The sequence below is a fragment of the Balaenoptera ricei genome, chromosome 1 (assembly GCF_028023285.1).
Source record: "Balaenoptera ricei isolate mBalRic1 chromosome 1, mBalRic1.hap2, whole genome shotgun sequence".
NCBI classification, from domain to species: Eukaryota; Metazoa; Chordata; class Mammalia; order Artiodactyla; family Balaenopteridae; genus Balaenoptera; species Balaenoptera ricei.
Genome location: NC_082639.1, coordinates 62,031,500 through 62,051,036, shown reverse-complemented (window position 1 = coordinate 62,051,036; position 19,537 = coordinate 62,031,500). Strand labels below are relative to the sequence as shown.

Genomic DNA, 19,537 nt, shown 5'->3' with positions numbered 1-19,537 from the left:
ACATACTCCATCAGTAGGTAATTCACAAATCTGGCAAGTTTGCATTTACAAGTCACACTTAGCTATTTTTTCCTCCTATCAGTGATGGGATGAGGGGAGAAACCATAGAAATCTCTGAAATGTCATAAACTTTAAAAAGTCAGTTTATAGTCTCTGAGCTGGAGAAAACAATGTTGCTAGTTAGATGCAGGCCAGGAAGCCATCAAGCACCCACCAGCAAGCCAGTTTAGGAAAAAAAAATCATGAAACAATTTCTTCTCTCAGTTTGAGGACAGCACCTTTTCCAGGAGATTTGTTATGTAACGAAGATTTGCTTTCACTTTCTGGGGGCTGGCCAAGATTGAAAAGGGAAGTGCCAGCCTAAAGAAAGAAAGACTGTTCTTTTGATATTGCCAGCCATTACCAGATACGGGAGTTCAAAAAAAAGCCAATCTCCAAAGATTTATAGTTATGTTTAGCTTGTTGACTCAAGCAGTTTGGAAAGTCTTCAGAGATATAGGCTATTCGAACTAACCCAGACTCCAAGTCTATGGAGAGGGAAAAAAAAGCAGAAATAATATGTACACACTATTCGAGTCAAATACTTTTGACCCTTAATTTACATAGCTTCTCAAGTAAAAAAAAAAAAAAAAAAAACTCTAACCAAAATACATAGTCCTGCCTAAGATGTGACAGCTCATTCTGTTGAAAATAAATTTATGATTATTGTTCAATTATTTCTCTGGGTTTGCATGGCAAAAACTATAGTAGGCAATGCAATACGGAAATGTCATGCTTTTAAATAAGTTAAGAGAAATAGTGGATCCTCTATCTTGGAGAATCCTTGAAAAACGTCACACAGGACACTTGGCGCTATAATTACATTTTCACTATATTCTCAGAATTTATATAATCCTTGCAGTGGTATAAAATTCTATGGGAAATCATCATTATGAAGCCAAAGAAATATTAGCTCAGCACATTAAAAAAACAATAAAACAAATATTGTTGAATATCCCATATGTGTCAGGCTCTTTTCTAGGTACTCATAATAGGCTGTTGAATAAGGTAAACAAGGTTCCGACCCAAGACCTTTACTTATGTTGCATGAAGAGAAGACAGGCAATAAACAAGTAAAGAAAGAAATACCAATGACAGATTGCAAAGAATACTGTAAAGAAGAAACTATCGATACCAGAGGAGGGGGAGTGAGAAGGAACAGCGTGTTGTGGGGTGTAAATGGTTATTTCAACAAGACACACATCCAGAAAAATCTATCTTGCTTGAAGGTGTTCAAAGTCATCAGTGACACAATGCTTTCAGATGAAATTTAACCCTTTAACATTCCCTCAGAAATTCACATTTCAATGTTCCTTCTTTGTGGTAAGCTTTTGAGGTGGAGAAAGTCACTATGGGAGAGGTGAGTCAAGCAGGACACAAAGAGATGGAATCACTTTTATTTTTTGTTTGACCCAGTGTATGCATAATTCAATTAGATATATTAAAACATTTAAAGGTTTTTAGTAATGAGTCTATGGCTTCAGAGACTGAATGGGAAGACACGTAGTACACCTGCTTATAAATCACTGCTGTGATTTTTATACCCTGGCTATGGAAGCAGATGATTTTTGTGCCCAGAATATTGTGGTTATAATAAGTACTCAACTGATGTTTTTTAACAATCTGTGAGTATTTGTGGACCAGCTTAAATACATAATCCATCCACCTTTTAGCTCGTGCAGCCTAAAGAAGCCCTCCAAATGGATTTGTATGTACTGTGGTCTTTCACGGACTCTTACAACTTAAGAACTTGATGGGGCATTTAATTGATTCTAGTAAGCCAATGAAACTGCCCAGATCCAAATAGTCCATGTCTTGCATTTATTTACAGTTAAGATAGATAGCCATCAAATACATCCTGTAAAGATTTTCATTGTTACGTGTGGCACCACCTCACATCTCGTGCAACTTCATATAGGTGTGAACTCTATTTTATTTATTATCATCTACACAGACTTTATAAAAAAATATTTTCCACCAGCTGCCACCGCTGCGAATCAGGGCTGGAGCCCAAGGACACCAGGCTCCTTGTCTCTGACTTCCTCACACCAGCATCCTGGCCGCAGTCCCTGAACAGACTTTTCATATAAAATAAAAGAGTGTGCTCATATGATTCCTATGTTGTACATATTTGTCACCCTTATGTTGACTTCTCAAATTTTTAATGGTCATGTTCCACACTACAAGATGACTTGTTGAAGAAATTTAAGTTAAATCTATGAAGGCTGCTCATTAAACAAACAAAATCTTATTTTATTTATACAGTTCAGAAATTATGTACAAGTAAAAAAAAAAAAGTAACCATGAGGACACTCACAAACTCAATTACCCATCATAGTGCAAATGGTAGGGAATAATCCCAAATGGCTGGTGTGTGGAAATCGTTAGTATTTGGTTTGGATATGTATTCTAAGATTTTCCTTACTAAGAATGCTCCATCCCTGCCTGAAGACACCGTGATAGATGGTTCCAAAGGGAGAAGGCAGTTGGGGCAAGTCAGATTGCATAATTTTTGATGAAAGTGAAACCAGCAAGAGATTTGAATTACCTTAAATGAATCTAAATCTATAAATGCATCTAAATATGCATCATTTCCGGCCCCCCCCCCACCATGGCATCAACTGAATAGGACTTGAGAACAGGGTGGTAAACAGTAGTTGAAATTGAGTCCTGTGAATAATTGATTAAAGGCAAAGTAGGTTATGAATTTGAAGGTACAAGAGTGATTCCTTTAAATGTATGTGGGAATTTAAAAAAAAATTTCCCTCCAACACAAACTTTAAATCCACTCCCAATCCTATTGCTTAGAAAGTTTCCAAAGTTCTTCAATGTCTCTAACTGGTGATAAGCAACAGTTCATTATTAACACAGATGTAAAGTTGTGTGTATCCCCAATTAGGGTCCTATTACGAAAAAGATATTCTGCAATTTAGTGAGAAATCTAGAACTTCTACCTTTCAGTGTTTTTATTTATGGTGTCATAATGATGACAAAAATTTTTTTTTATCTTTTTTTTTTTTTAACATCTTTATTGAAGTATAATTGCTTTACAATGGTGTGTTACTTTCTGCTTTAAAACAGAGTGAATCAGTTATACATATACATATGTTCCCATATCTCTTCCCTCTTGCATCTCCCTCCCTCCCTCCCTCCCTATCCCACCCCTCTAGGTGGTCACAAAGCACCGAGCTGATCTCCCTGTGCTATGCGGCTGCTTCCCACTAGCTATCTATTTTACATTTGGTAGTGTATATATGTCCATGACACTCTCTCACCCTGTCACATCTCACCCCTCCCCCTACCCATATCCTCAAGTCCATTCTTTAGTAGCTCTGTGTCTTTATTCCCATCTTGCCACTAGGTTCTTCATGACCTTTTTTTTTTTTTTCCCTTAGATTCCATATATATGTGCTAGCATACTGTATTTGTTTTTCTCTTTCTGACTTACTTCACTCTGTATGATAGACTCTAACTCCATCCACCTCATTACAAATACCTCCATTTCATTTCTTTTTATAGCTGAGTAATATTCCATTGTATATATGTGCCACATCTTCTTTATCCATTCATCTGATTATGGACACTTTGGTTGCTTCCATGTCCTGGCTATTGTAAATAGAGCTGCAATGAACATTTTGGTACATGACTCTATTTGAATTATGGTTTTCTCAGGGTATATGCCCAGTATTGGGATTGCTGGGTCGTATGGTAGTTCTATTTGTAGTTTTTTAAGGAACCTCCATACTGTTCTCCATAGTGGCTGTATCAATTTACATTCCCACCAACAGTGCAAGAGTGTTCCCTTTTCTCCACACCCTCTCCAGCATTTATTGTTTCTAGATTTTTTGAGGATGGCCATTCTGACCGGTGTGAGATGATACCTCATTGTAGTTTTGATTTGCATTTCTCTAATGATTAAGGATGTTGAGCATTCTTTCATGTGTCTGTTGGCCATCTGTATATCTTCTTTGGAGAAATGTCTATTTAGGTCTTCTGCCCATTTTGGATTGGGTTGTTCGTTTTTTTGTTATTGAGCTGCATGAGCTGCTTGTAAATCTTGGAGATTAATCCTTTGTCAGTTGCTTCATTTGCAAATATTTTCTCCCATTCTGAGGGTTGTCTTTTGGTCTTGTTTATGGTTTCCTTTGCTGTGCAAAAGCTTTTAAGTTTCATTAGATCGCATTTGTTTATTTGTGTTTTTATTTCCATTTCTCTAGGAGCTGGGTCAAAAAGGATCTTGCTGCGATTTATGTCATAGAGTGTTCTGCCTATGTTTTCCTCTAAGAGTTTGATAGTGTCTGGCCTTACACTTAGGTCTTTAATTCATTTTGAGTTTATTTTTGTGCATGGTGTCAGGGAGTGTTCTAATTTCATACTTTTACATGTACCTGTCCAATTTTCCCAGCACCACTTATTGAAGAGACTGTCTTTTCTCCACTGTATATGCTTGCCTCCTTTATCAAAGATAAGGTGACCATATGTGCGTGGGTTTATCTCTGGGCTTTCTATCCTGTTCCATTGATCTATATTTCTGTTTTTGTGCCAGTACCAAACTGTCTTGATTACTGTAGCTTTGTAATATAGTCTGAAGTCAGGGAGCCTGATTCCTCCAGCTCCATTTTTCATTCTCAAGATTGCTTTGGCTATTCGGGGTCTTTTGTGTCTCCATACAAATTGTGAAATTTTTTGTTCTAGTTCTGTGAAAAATGCCATTGGTAATTTGAGAGGGATTGCATTGAATCTGTAGATTGCTTTGGGTAGTAGAGTCATTTTCACAATGTTGATTCTTCCAATCCAAGATAATGGTATATCTCTCCATCTATTTGTATCATGTTTAATTTCTTTCATCAGTGTCCTATAAATTTCTGCATACAGGTCTTTTGTCTCCTTAGATAGGTTTATTCCTAGATATTTTATTCTTTTTGTTGCAATGGTAAACGGGAGTGTTTTCTTAATTTCACTTTCAGATTTTTCATCATTAGTATATAGGAATGCAAGAGATTTCTGTGCATTAATTTTGTATCCTGCTACTTTACCAAATTCATTGATTAGCTCTAGGAGTTTTCTGGTGGCAGTTTTAGGATTCTCTATGTATAGTATCATGTCATCTGCAAACAGTGACAGCTTTACTTCTTCTTTTCCGATTTGGATTCCTTTTATTTCTTTTTCTTCTCTGATTGCTGTTGCTAACACTTCCAAAACTATGTTGAATAATAGTGGTGAGAGTGGGCAACCTTGTCTTGTTCCTGATCTTAGTGGAAATGGTTTCAGTTTTTCACCATTGAGGACAATGTTGGCTGTGGGTTTGTCATATATGGACTTTATTATGTTGAGGAAAGTTCCCTCTATGCCTACTTTCTGCAGGGCTTTTATCATAAATGGGTGTTGAATTTTGTCGAAAGCTTTCTCTGCATCTATTGAGATGATCATATGGTTTTTCTCCTTCAGTTTGTTAATATGATGTATCACGTTGATTGATTTGCGTATATTGAAGAATCCTTGCATTCCTGGAATAAACCTACTTGATCATGGTGTATGATCCCTTTAATGTGCTGTTGGATTCTGTTTGCTAGTATTTTGTTGAGGATTTTTGCATCTATGTTCATCAGTGATATTGGCCTGTAGTTTTCTTTCTTTGTGACATCTTTGTCTGGTTTTGGTATCAGGGTGATGGTGGCCTCGTAGAATGAGTTTGGGAGTGTTCCTCCCTCTGCAATATTTTGGAAGAGTTTGAGAAGGATAGGTGTTAGCTCTTCTCTAAATGTTTGATAGAATTCACCTGTGAAGCCATCTGGTCCTGGGCTTTTGTTTGTTGGAAGATTTTTAATCACAGTTTCAATTTCAGTGCTTGTGATTGGTCTGTTCATATTTTCTATTTCTTCCTGGTTCAGTCTCGGCAGTTTGTGCATTTCTAAGAATCTGTCCATTTCTTCCAGGTTGTCCATTTTATTGGCATAGAGTTGCTTGTAGTAATCTCTCATGATCGTTTGTATTTCTGCAGTGTCAGTGGTTACTTCTCCTTTTTCATTTCTAATTCTATTGATTTGAGTCTTCTCCCTTTTACTCTTGATGAGTCTGGCTAATGGTTTATCCATTTTTTTTATCTTCTGGAAGAACCAGCTTTTAGTTTCATTGATTTTTGCTATTGTTCCCTTCATTTCTTTTTCATTTATTTCTGATCTGATCTTTATGATTTCTTTCCTTCTGCTAGCTTTGGGGTTTTTTTGCTCTTCTTTCTCTAATTGCTTTAGGTGCAAGGTTAGGTTGTTTATTCGAGATGTTTCCTGTTTCTTGATGTAGGCTTGTATTGCTATAAACTTCCCTCTTAGCACTGCTTTTGCTGCATCCCATAGGTTTTGGGTCGTCGTGTCTCCATTGTCATTTGTTTCTAGGTATTTTTTGATTTCCCCTTTGATTTCTTCAGTGATCACTTCATTATTAAGTAGTGTATTGTGTAACCTCCATGTGTATGTATTTCTTACAGATTTTTTCCTGTAATTGATATCTAGTCTCATAGTGTTGTGGTCGGAAAAAATACTTGATACGATTTCAATTTTCTTAAATTTACCAAGGCTTGATTTGTGACCCAAGATATGATCTATCCTGGAGAATGTTCCATGAGCACTTGAGAAAAATGTGTATTCTGTTATTTTTGGGTGGAATGTCTTATAAATATCAATTAAGTCCATCTTGTTTAATGTATCATTTAAAGCTTGTGTTTCCTTATTTATTTTCATTTTGGATGATCTGTCCATTGGTGAAAGTGGGGTGTTAAAGTCCCCTACTATGAGTGTGTTACTGTCAATTTCCCCTTCTATGGCTGTTGGTATTTGCCTTATGTATTGAGGTGCTCCTATGTTGGGTGCATAAATATTTACAATTGTTATACCTTCCTCTTGGATCGATCCCTTGATCATTATATAATGTCCTTCTTTGTCTCTTGTAATAGTCTTTATTTTAAAGTCTATTTTGTCTGATATGAGAATTGCTACTGTGGCTTTCTTTTAATTTCCATTTGCATGGAATATCTTTTTCCATCCCCTCACTTTCAGTCTGTATGTGTCTCTAGTTCTGAAGTGGGTCTCTTGTAGACAGCATATATATGGGTCTTGTTTTTGTGTCCATTCAGCCAGTCTGTGTCTTTTGGTGGGAGCATTTAATCCATTTACATTTAAGGTAATTATCTATATGTATGTTCCTATTCCCATTTTCTTAAATATTTTGGGTTTGTTATTGTAGGTGTTTTCCTTCTCTTGTGTTTCTTGCCTAGAGAAGTTCCTTTAGCATTTGTTGTAAAGCTGGTTTGGTGGTGCTGAACTCTCTCAGCTTTTGCTTGTCTGTAAAGGTTTTAATTTCTCGCTCACATCTGAATGAGATCCTTGCTTGGTAGAGTAACCTTGGTTGTAGGTTTTTCTCCTTCATGACTTTAAGTATATCCTGCCACTGCCTTCTGGCTTGCAGAGTTTCTGCTGAAAGATCAGCTGTTAACCTTATGGGGATTCCCTTGTGTGTTATTTGTTGTTTTTCCCTTGCTGCTTTTAATATGTTTTCTTTATATTTAATTTTTGATAGTTTGATTAATATGTGTCTTGGCGTGTTTCTCCTTGGATTTATCCTGTATGGGACTCTCTGTGCTTCCAGGACTTGATTAACTATTTCCTTTCCCATATTAAGGAAGTTTTCAACTATAATCTCTTCAAATATTTTCTCAGTCCCTTTCTTGTTCTCTTCTTCTTCTGGGACCCCTATAATTCGAATGTTGGTGCGTTTAATGTTGTCCCAGGGGTCTCTGAGACTGTCCTCAGTTCTTTTCATTCTTTTTTCTTTATTCTGCTCTGCAGTAGTTATTTCCACTATTTTATCTTCCAGGTCACTTATCCATTCTGCTGCCTCAGTTATTCTGCTATTGATCCCGTCTAGAGTATTTTTAATTTCATTTATTGTGTTTTTCATCGTTGCTTGGTTCCTCTTTAGTTCTTCTAGGTCCTTGTTAAATGTTTCTTGCATTTTGTGTATTCTATTTCCAAGATTTTGGATCATCCTTACTATCATTATTCTGAATTCTTTTTCAGGTAGACTGCCTATTTCCTCTTCATTTGTTAGGTCTGGTGTGTTTTGACCCTGCTCCTTCACCTGCTGTGTGTTTTTTTGTCTTCTCATTTTGCTTATCTCACTGTGTTTGGGGTCTCCTTTTCACAGGCTGCAGGTTCGTAGTTCCCGTTGTTTTTGGTATCTGTCCCCAGTGGCTAAGGTGGTTCAGTGGGTTGTGTTGGCTTCCTGGTGGAGGGGACTAGTGCCTGTGTTCTGGTGGATGAGGTTGGATCTTGTCTTTCTGATGGGCACGTCCACGTCTGGTGGTGTGTTTTGGGGTGTCTGTGGCCTTATTATGATTTTAGGCAGCCTCTCTGCTAATGGATGGGGCTGTGTTCCTGTCTTGCTAGTTGTTTGGCATAGGGTGTCCAGCACTGTAGCTTGCTGGTCGTTGAATGAAGCTGGGTTTTGATGTTGAGATGGAGATCTCTGAGAGATTTTCGCCGTTTGGTATTATGTGGAGCTGGAAGGTCTCTTGTGGACCAGTGTTCTGAAGTTGGCTCTCCCACCTCAGAGGCACAGCCCTGATGCCTGGCTGGAGCACCAAGAGCCCTTCATCCACACGGCTCAGAATAAAAGGGAGAAAAAAATAGAAAGAAAGAAAAAAAGAGGATAAAATAAAATAAAATAAAACTATTATATTAAAAAATAAGAAAAAAATTGAGAATAAATTTATTAAGAAAAATTTTTTCTTTAATTTTTAAAAATAGATTTATTAATTTTTTATAATAAAAAATAGGAAAAAATTAAGAAAAAATTTATTAAGAAAATTTTTAATTTTTAAAAATAAAAAATATGAAAAAACTTATTAAAAATTTTTTTTAATTTTTAAAACTAGGAAATTAGGAAAAAATTCTTAAGAAAACATTTATTAGGAAAAAAAATTTTTTTAAGTAAAGAAAAGAAAAAAAAAACAAAAAAAAAACAGACGGACCTAACCCTAGGACTAATGGTGAAAGCAAAGCTATACAGACAAAATCTCACCCAGAAGCATAGACATATACACTCACAAAAAAGGAAAGGGGAAAAATTAATATATCCTGCTCCCAAAGTCCATCTCCTGAATTTGGGATGATTCGTTGTCTATTCAGGTATTCAACAGATGCAGGCAAATCAAGTTGTTTGTGGAGCTTTAATCCGCTGCTTCTGAGGCTTCTGGGAGAGATTTCCCTTTCTCTTCTTTGTTCATACAGCTCCTAGGGTTCAGCTTTGGATTTGGACCCGCCTCTGCGTGTAGGTCGCCTGAGGGCATCTGTTCCCTGCCCAGACAGAACAGGGTTAAAGGAGCAGCTGCTTCGGGGGCTCTGGCTCACTCAGGATGGCGGGAGGGAGGGGTACGGATGTGGGGCGAGCCTGCGGCGGGAGAGGCCGGCGTGACGTTGCAGCAGCCTGAGGCGTGCCGTGCGTTCTCCCAGGGAAGTTGTCCCCGGATCACGGGACGCTGGCAGTGGCGGGCTGCACGGGCTCCCGGGAGGGGCGGTGTGGAGAGTGACCTGTGCTCGCACACAGGCTTCTTGGTGGCGGCAGCAGCAGCCTTAGCGTCTCCTGCCCATCTCTGGGGTCCGGCGCTGATAGCTGTGGCTCGTGCCCATCTCTGCAGTTTGTTTCAGCGGCGCTCTGAATCCCCTCTCCTTGCGCGCCGCGAAACAAAGAGGCAAGAAAAAGTCTCTTGCCTCTTCGGCAGCTGCAGACTTTTTCCCGGACTCCCTCCCGGCTAGCTGTGGTGCACTAACCCCTTCAGGCTGTGTTCACGCCGCCACCCCAGTCCTCTCCCTGGCATCCGACCAAAGCCGGAGCCTCAGCTCCCAGCCCCCGCCCACCCCGGCGGGGGAGCAGACAAGCCTCTCGGGCTGGTGAGTGCTGGTCGGCGCCGATCCTCCATGCGGGAATCTCTCCGCTTTGCCCTCCGCACCCCTGTGGCTGCACTCTCCTCTGTGGCTCCGAAGCTTCCCCCCTCTGCCACCCGCAGTCTCCGCCCGCGAAGGGGCTTCTTAGTGTGTGGAAACCTTTCCTCCTTCACAGCTCCCTCCCACTGGTGCAGGTCCCGTCCCTATTCTTTTGTCTCTGTTATTTCTTTTTTCTTTTGCCCTACCAAGTACGTGGGGATTTTCTTGCCTTTTGGGAGGTCTGACGTCTTCTGCCAACGTTCAGTGGGTGTTCTGTAGGAGCAGTTCCACGTGTAGACGTATTTCTACTGTATCTGTGGGAAGGAAGGTGATCTCCACGTCTTAGTCTTCCGCCATCTTGCCTCGTCACCTATAATGTGCTTCTGAGTGATTTTTATTTGTGTTTATCCTGATTGGAGATTATTAACTTATTATATTTGACATTTTATTGTATGCATCAAATTTGGAAAAAATTCCTCCTTTATTTCTTCAAATATTTTTTCTATCCCCTTTAGGGAACTCCAATATCCATATATGAGAGAAATTTATATTTTCTGTATATCACTGAGGCTCTGTTTGTTTAATTATTTGTTTGGTTATTTGTATTCTTTTCTCCTTCTGCTTCAGTTTAGATAAATACTAAAATGCTTGAATAAATGCTCTCAAGTTTAATAAAGTTTGTCTTCAGTATCTAGTCTGCCAATTAATTTCAGCCAATTAATATTTCATTTGAGATATTTTGTGTTCCTATGTCAAGAATTTTGGTAATTTTTTCTATTTTCCATTCCTCTCATAATTATATTCACTTTTTTCCCTTAAATACTTAAATATAGTTATAATAGCTGGCTATTTTAAAATATTTGCCTGATGGTTCTATCATCTCTCTCATTTGTAGATCTATTTCTGTTGACTCATTTTTATCTTAGTTACTGTTCACAGCTTCCTGCTTCTTTGAATATATAATGATTTTTTTCATGGGAAACTAGGCATTTTGTTTGTTACATTGTTGAATGTCTAGATTTCATTTTGTTCCCTTAAAAAGTGTTGAGCTTTTTTCTTACAGGAAGCTATATGACTTATAGATAATTTTGGTCCATGGAATCCTACTTAAGCTTTAAAGGAACAGATCTAGAAGAATCTATTCCAGCTTTTCTTTAACCTTTCTACTAAGATATAAGCCTCTTAAGTCTGCACTGAATTCTCTGATAATTACAGAGGCCTTTTCATTCTTGATGGTCAGAGATCAAATGACTCCTCACATTGTTTGAGCTCTAGGAATTGTTCAGCTTACAAACTCCCGAGTTGTTCTTTCTGCAACTTTTTGAGATTTCTTGCTATGTATGTACAGCCTAGTCCTCGGTAAAGACAAGGAAACACATGTAAGATTTCTGTGTTAGATAGTACCTCACACCTGCCAGAAAGGCTATCATCAAAAAGACAAGAAACAACAAGTGTTGGTGAAGATGAGGAGAAATGGGAACCCTCGTGCACTGTGGTGGGAATGTAAATTGGTACAGCCACTATGAAAAACAGCATAGAGATTCCTCAAAAAATTAAAACTAGAACTACCATATCATCCAGCAGTTCCACTTCTGGATATTAATATGAGGAAAACAAAAACTTTAATTCAAAAAGATACTTGCATTCTAATGTCCATTGCAGCATTATTTACCAATAATAAAGGTTTGGAAACAACCTAAGTGTCCATTAATAGAGGAATGTTTGACAGATGAATGGATAAAGAAGATGTGGTATATATACAATGAAATATTGCTATCTATAAAAAGAGTGAAATCTTTCCATTTGTGACAACATGGATAAATCTAGAGGGTATTATGCTAAGTGAAATAAGTCAGGCAGAGAAAGACAAGTATATTATTTTACTTATTTGTGGAATCTAAAAATCAAAAATGAACAAACAAAACAACACAGAAACAGGCTCATAGATACAGAGAAAAAACTGGTGGTCAACAGAGGAGAGGAGGGTGGGAGATTGAATAAAATAGGTGAAGTGGATTAAGAGGTACAAACTTCTAGTTATAAAATAAATAAGTCATGGGGATGTAATATACAGTTTAAGGAATATAGTCAATAATACTGAAATAATTTTGTATGGTGACGGATGGATACTAGACTTATTCTGGTGACCAATGTATAATGTATATAAATACTAAATCACTATGTTATATACGTGAAACTAATATAATATTATATGTCAAATATACTTCAATAAGCAATAAAAGGGAAAAATTATTAATAACAAGCATGTGTATGCCATATAACATTAGTGCAGGCTTTCTTGTTTTGTTTTGTTAAGAAAGGAAAGAAGTGAATTAAGGTTAAATTGTCCTTGGGAATTCAGGCAGAGAGAATGTGAGTCCAACATGAGATCAACCTTCAGTTCCATCTACAGATCTACAAGAGAGATATATTTACTGATCTCTTACAGTGATAAGAGAACTTAACTGGTCATTGCTATTAACACCTCTCAGCGACTTATTTATTTTCACTTCTAGTTCCTTTGAATAGCATATTAAGACAGAAGCCTCAATCCTTGAATACAGTAACCTCTCACCACAGAAACAATATTTATCTAAACCTTCCTGTCATGCCTAATCTTGTGCATTGTAATAACAACATACATATATTTCCTATGATGTGTCACACAGTGTTCTAAGCACTTTGCTTGCATTAACCCACTTAATCCTCACAACGACCATACGTATGAGGCAGGTTCTGTTATTATCCTCACACATCACAGATGAGTAAACTATTGGTCAAATACCTTGTATCAGGTCACAGAGCTTGTAAATGGCAGAGCTGCCATTTGAAGCCATATAGGCTAGTTCTAGCACCCACATCCCTCACCACTCAATATGGGAAAATGCATAGAGGAGATACTTGCATGATACTAAATATGCTGGTGGATAGCAAGCTGACAGGAAATAATTACAGTCATAAATGTAAGTGAATCATTCAAAGGGTATTTTGAAATTCATCTGCAGAGTACTATTTAGTAATAAATGGCTATGAGAACCTAATAAAATATATTCTTGCAGGGCAGCCTTGAAAAATGGGATGACTGTTTCTGAGCAAGGGTTTTGGGAAATGATTGAAATGACTCTGCAAAGCAATATGTAGTCATTGGCACATCATCCGAGTATGTGCATTCAGAGATCAGTAACTGAGACACAGAGGCTCCTAGAAGGGGTTTGAGAATTACTTAGGAGGTAAAATTGACAAGACACAGTGACTGATGGTTTATGGACTAAGACAAAATGTGCTGTCAAAGTTAAGCTAAGATTTGTGGCTTGAGCAACTAGGTGAAAATCAGAGTACTCACTGAGATTGGAACTCGGCAGGAGTTTCAGGTATAGCAGGAAAAGTAAGTTTGATTTTGGTGTTTTGATTCTGAGATGCCTGTGAGACATCCAAGTGGAGATGTCCAGCTAAATAAATGTGTCCAAGATTCAGGATATAGATACAGGATAAATAGATCAATCAGATGCTTATCAATATATAGATAATAGTGAAATGAAAATGAATGAACAAATCCCTTGAATCATGAAAAGTGTACTGAATGAGGAAAAAAGAGGTCATAGGACAGAAGCAATATTTGGGAGATGTGAAGATGTGAAGGGTTTTGAAAAAGTGAAAAGAAATAGCCAGAGAGGTGAGAGGAAAATTAGTGAAGGATAATGTACTAGAAATTAAGGGAAGAGAGATTTATTTTGTCAAAAGTTTTTCTCAAACATATTAGCACTTTGTAGAAATATAATGTTGTTACTAACAATTTTCACATGATTTACCAAACCATAAAGCCAAATCTAGATATTATTTAGTGGCCAATACAAAACTCTTTCCTGCCAGATTCTTACCAGAAATCAGTATAAGAGAGATACTATAAAGCATAGCTGCATCCTGGTTTTCAGCCTTTCTTTTGAAGATGTTGATAATAGTGGCATCATTGAAAGCCTGTGGAATTTCTCCAGTTCTCCATTTTTTTTTGAGACGAGTCTATCCATGTCTGGAAGAGACTAAGCACAAAAGAAAACTATTGTTTAGATTACAGGAAGTACTTATTGCTTTTTCTTCAAAATTGTATTTGAAGTTTTTGTTAGTCTTTATAATCATAAAAAGGATCTGTGATAAGTGTACCAGAGTCTGTTCTCACCACTGCCATCACTTATCATTACAAGACGTCAGCAAGGATGACAGTTCTTTAAAGTTCTTTCCCTTCCTCTCGATTCTGAAAGAGAAGTGGCAACTTCTTCAATTATAAGTGTTTAGATTCTTCGTGCACTATCCTAACGGGACTTTATTAATTCCTTAATCAATGTATTTTTTATTTATTCAATAATATTTACCAAGTATATACTGTTTCAAGTACTATGCTAGAGCTAGGGATGCAGATAAACAAAACAGAAATTGTTGTTGAGTGCATGGAGAATGGCAAAACCTGTGACCAGAAGAAGGCTGCCAAGTCACAATGCTTATGTTTCACCAACATTTATAATTGGTACCCTATGAAATATTACACAATTTTTATACATCTTCTAGATTTATAAGGAGTACCCTAGGATAGTACATAACCCTCATAAACACTGTAAAGTCTTGGCAGTGGTGATGGTGCCAAGTCACTAGCTCCCTATATCCCTTTAGCCTTGGTCTTTCCCCTCTGTTTTTGGGGGATAAGCTGAGTTAGATTGCATGAACTGAAATGTTACTCTTTGCATTTCAGTGTACGATGCACAAATCCTCTTCCCTTACTAGGGGAGTGATGCAAATAGAGAGAGACCCTGACAAGTGTCTAAGGACAAGATTGGTTTCCTTGGGTCTAAAACTAAGGTAAAGAATTACTACTCAGGAAAACTGAGGATAACAAAAGCCAAAGAAGCAACCAAGCAAATCACAGACAGCCAGGACACTCCAGGGTATAAATTCTAGGCAAAGCAACTCCAAGTTTCAAATCTGAAATTCAAGCGTGGTAAGATTAGACTGAGAAAAGAGCAAGATGCGTTCAGGATGGAAACAGAACTACAGTTGTGTAAAAATAAGAGAATACTTAGAGCACACCTTTGGGAAGAGCTGATGCATGGTGAATGGAATTAAGGGAATGGCTTAAAGTATCAGGAATCCAGTGGGGAAAATTAAGATGTTGACCATGCATTTATGCTTCTTTATATTAGTGTCTTATTATCAGTAGCTAGTGTTGGCAATATCACCCATTCATTCACTGGCTCTATAGGTATTGATTTGTGCAATGCATAGACATCTATTGATAATTCTGGTTTGTAAATAAAGACATTGTTCTCTGGTGGGGTTGGAGAAGGATCCCTGAATCTGGGTGCATAGGTTGTGCGGTGAACTCTAGGAACAAACATTCAATAGATGTAAATGGTGCTCTCGAGTTGAATGAGGTAGTGGTTTTGATGTTGGTGATGTTTTGTCACACAGCTTCTTGTTGTTGTCAGTCTTACAAAGTCTGCTATTTAACCATTTAAGAGAGAAAAAAATGCTTGCTTCTTTTTATATTTCTGAAATCTATTATTTCAAATCTAATGTGTTTCTTTCTTTAAACAACGACATACACTAATACAAACCATATTTAATGATTTATTTATCAAAAACATGCATTTGGGGGGTAACACTTCTTAAAATTATGTCATTTCACAAAAATGGGAATTTACATGTAACATTTTAATATTGAAAATAAGTTAGACCCTTATAAATTTTGTTTTTACAAATTTTCACAATATTATACCTTTTCACTTGTGATTGGCTTCATTTTATACTGCCCAATGAGATTATTTAATTCTGATATAGTAGATCAATTTTCCCCATACTTTAATTTCTGTTTAATATCCCCCTTTATAATTCAAGTTATATTTTAAAAATTCTTAGATATGAATAAAGATTTTGTCCTCCCTATATTTCAGTAGTTTTTTACAGACACATTTAGGCCTAGATTATCTTCATTGTAAGAATGAAAAATAAGAGAAATAGAAGGGAACATTAAACTTTAACATTATATTAGTGTTTGGAGTCAGATAAAGACACCAAGTTTGAGCAAAGAAAATGATTATAAAATCAGATTTTAAGAACATGAATTTGAAGACAGCTGCTGCTTTTGTGAGCTTACCTCTGTATACCTACAATAGCATACCAGCCAACTATCATCTCAGAAGTATAACTCTCTTCTATCTACAAATTGTGATTAGCCAGAGAAATGACTTAATCATCTATATTCTAAACACTGCAGATTTCAGTTAGCAAAGTCATAGTTACCTGGAGGGCAACAATGCAGCAACTGATATACCCAGACAAGGGAACCCAAAGGAAAAAAAAAATTTAACATAGATATTATATATGAAATCCCTCCTCCTGAAATTCACATAGGCCCATTCTTCCTCTGCAGTATCTCTAATAATCAGGAACCTCCTGCCCGATGATTCTCTACTTTCAAATAAATAAAAATTCCGTTATTTCAGAAAGGAGTCTTCTTTTCAAATCCCATTCACTTGGGAATATTCTTTTATCCATGATTATGTCTCTGTATTTTTAATCTGTCACTTTTAGTCAAATAGAATGTTTTCCCTGGAATATTAAAAAATAAAAGTAATTTAATTTGTTTTTACAGCCACTTAACTCTTAGTTTGAGAATCATAAAGTTTTTTCCTGAGGTTTATTAGGTGGGTTATATATAGTGTGTATAGTATACCTCCCTTAGAAACCTTAATAAGTATGGAATATAGCAATGGTTTAATATATCTCCATACTTTTATCAAGCCATCTAGCTTGAAACTTTGAGAATGAGTGTGAGATTTCCCCAAAAGAAAAGTAGCATTTAGTTAGGTTAAGTGTCAAGTTGCTAGCTTACACTGTATAAAAGTCAATATGTACCAAGTCATACTAGTGAATTTCATCTGCACTGCTAGGAGGTTGTTGAACTCAATTAGAGAAATGTGCAGAGCTTGATTTGATGTGTGAGGAGGTTAGGAGACCACAATCAATTAAAAAGAACACATGTATATCCTGTTCTGGGGAAACAGTTGTTATAGTATCCCTTGTTCAGTTTCTGCTTTTTTCTCTGACTTTACCTCTGAATATAAGAGAACAAAAGGTTTAATAATTCCCCAGTTACATTTGGAATTATTTTGTCAGCAATACCTAGTAGGAAGACACACCATCGTTGTTTTCTTGAATGACGCCTCAAGCAGCTACAATTAAACATGCTGTACTTTTTTTTTCACGTAGCAAAACCATTTGAAAATGGACAATATTTGGACATTTATGGAATTACAAGGGACCAGGCTGGAGAATATGAATGCAGTGCAGAAAATGATGTGTCATTTCCAGATGTGAAAAAAGTGAAAATTGTCGTAAACTGTAAGTCCCATAACCTTTTATCAATATAATTTCAAAGAAAAGATAAAACACCTGAAAAATACTGTCTGAAACATATGTTGCTATTTTTTAAGAGGTGGTCTATTGATAAACACTGCCTATTGGCAGTGAAAATGTTTACATGTTAGAATATTGATCAAACTGTTTTATGTAACATCAATTGCCCCAAGTAATTCCACAATAATTCAGTTTAATGTTTAGATGGCAGTGTTTCCGGTATCATCCTAGTCCCTGGCATTCTAAACTGTGGTATCCTTATCTCTAAAGCATCCTATACTTATGGTGTTATCTTCATTCTCATGGGTTTCACCTGGAGTGTATTCTGACTAAATTTAAGTGTGGAATTCCCAATCAGATTTGATGGACATGAAGTGTGCTATTCTGTACTTAAAGAGAAAAGCTGTTACTGTGATACTCCTATTATGTGGGTATTTAATTCTATTTAGTGTGGACAATAATGAGAAAACAAAGAAGTAATTTTCCCATGAACGTCATTAGTAGGAAATTAGAATATTAAGAGATACCTGCAGAACCATCAGTGTCATTATGTTATACCTTTTCTCTAAATATATTTCAAAACAGTGATGAAAGTCATTTTTTCATTAATATCTTATATCTTATGATCTCAACAGCAATGACTGCGATAGTCTTTACTTTTCAAAAACAATCCTTTTTAGTCTTTCTCTCAAAAATTTTCACATTGTTTAACTTATTCAAATAGAATATTTTGGGGATAATAGTATTTTACCAAAAGTGTTTTCAAACTATAGCTTCCAATGTGTTTTCCTCCCATTTATACATCTTTCTATATATGGCCATTGCTAATAATGAGTACATTGTATTGTACCATAGATCAGAAGGAGAATTTTCCAAATATATCCCCCAATGCTAAAACTAAGCAGTTTTTTCATAGTAATGTGAATCTCAGTTTCATGGGTCAAAAAATGACTATCAGGGCCTCCTTGGTGGTGCACTGGTTGAGAGTCTGCCTGCCAATGCAGGGGACATGGGTTCGAGCCCTGGTCTGGGAGGATCCCACATGCCACGGAGCGACTGGGCCCGTGAGCCACAACAACTGAGCCTGCGCGTCTGGAGCCTGTGCTCTGCAACAAGAGAGGCTGCGATAGTGAGAGGCCCATGCACCGCGATGAGGAGTGGCCCCCGCTTGCCGCAACTAAGGAAAGCCCTTGCACAGAAACGAAGACCCAACACAGCCATAAATAAATAAATAAATAATAATTAAAAAAAAAAAAAAATGACTATCAAAACACTCTAGGCAGTTGAGTGTCTGCCAGGGCAAATCACTGCCACCAACTAACATTTGTCAGTGACTAAGCTATACATTTGGGGTTGACTCTGAGCAAATGTGCATAATGCCAGAAGGAGGCAGTTTCTGGAGCAGAGTTTCTCATATAATATTCTGAGACAAACTTCCGCAGAGCACCCAAGAAGCTTACTAGAAATGGAAATTTTCTGTGCCCCACCAGCCCTACTGAATCAAAATCCTTGAGGTATACGGCCTGGAATTATGCATTTATGATAAGTTCCCATTGAATCTCAGGACTCCTTTTGCAGAGGGTTACTGCTCATCCCTCTGGAACTCTCTGAAATTAGAGTTAATAAGCAAATAAAAATCCCTGATTATTTTATAACTAACCATGCTTATCTGAATATGAGTCTACAGATTTTATTGTTGGAGGGTTGGGAAAAGAGGTGAGAAATAGGAGTACAAGGGAAGTAATATTTTTAGCAGTGAGCACTAAGAAAAGAAAAGGTAGAGTCAATCTGTCAAACAAGCAAGACACCCAGCCTGGCTATGCAGCCTACTTTCAAGCCCCCAGAAACAACATATCTCTAAACTCATGTCTCCAATGGGGATACAACTGAACACAAGCTGCCATATGGATTTTCATGGGCCTATCCTCCATGTATAATCCACACTTTTTTTTGCATTCACACTTTCTTTTCTATCCTTTTTATCTCTCTGACTTTAGTTCATTGTCACTTATTATGTAATCTGATTCTCTTTTTTTTCCTGGACAAGTGGGTACTTTAGACTGATAAAGGTCAAGTAAAGATGCAGAAATTTGGAGAGAAATTGAATTGAAAGAAAG

General features: G+C 37.0%; 1 protein-coding gene across 1 annotated transcript in view; it reads left to right on the top strand.

Moving 5' to 3' along the window:
* Window positions 1-19,537, top strand: part of NEGR1 (neuronal growth regulator 1) — an 836,678-nt gene that overhangs the window by 534,584 nt on the left and 282,557 nt on the right. The window contains exon 3 of the mRNA XM_059915204.1: window positions 17,274-17,405. Within this exon, the coding sequence (XP_059771187.1) occupies window positions 17,274-17,405 (132 nt within the window). The remainder of the gene's footprint in view (window positions 1-17,273; window positions 17,406-19,537) is intronic.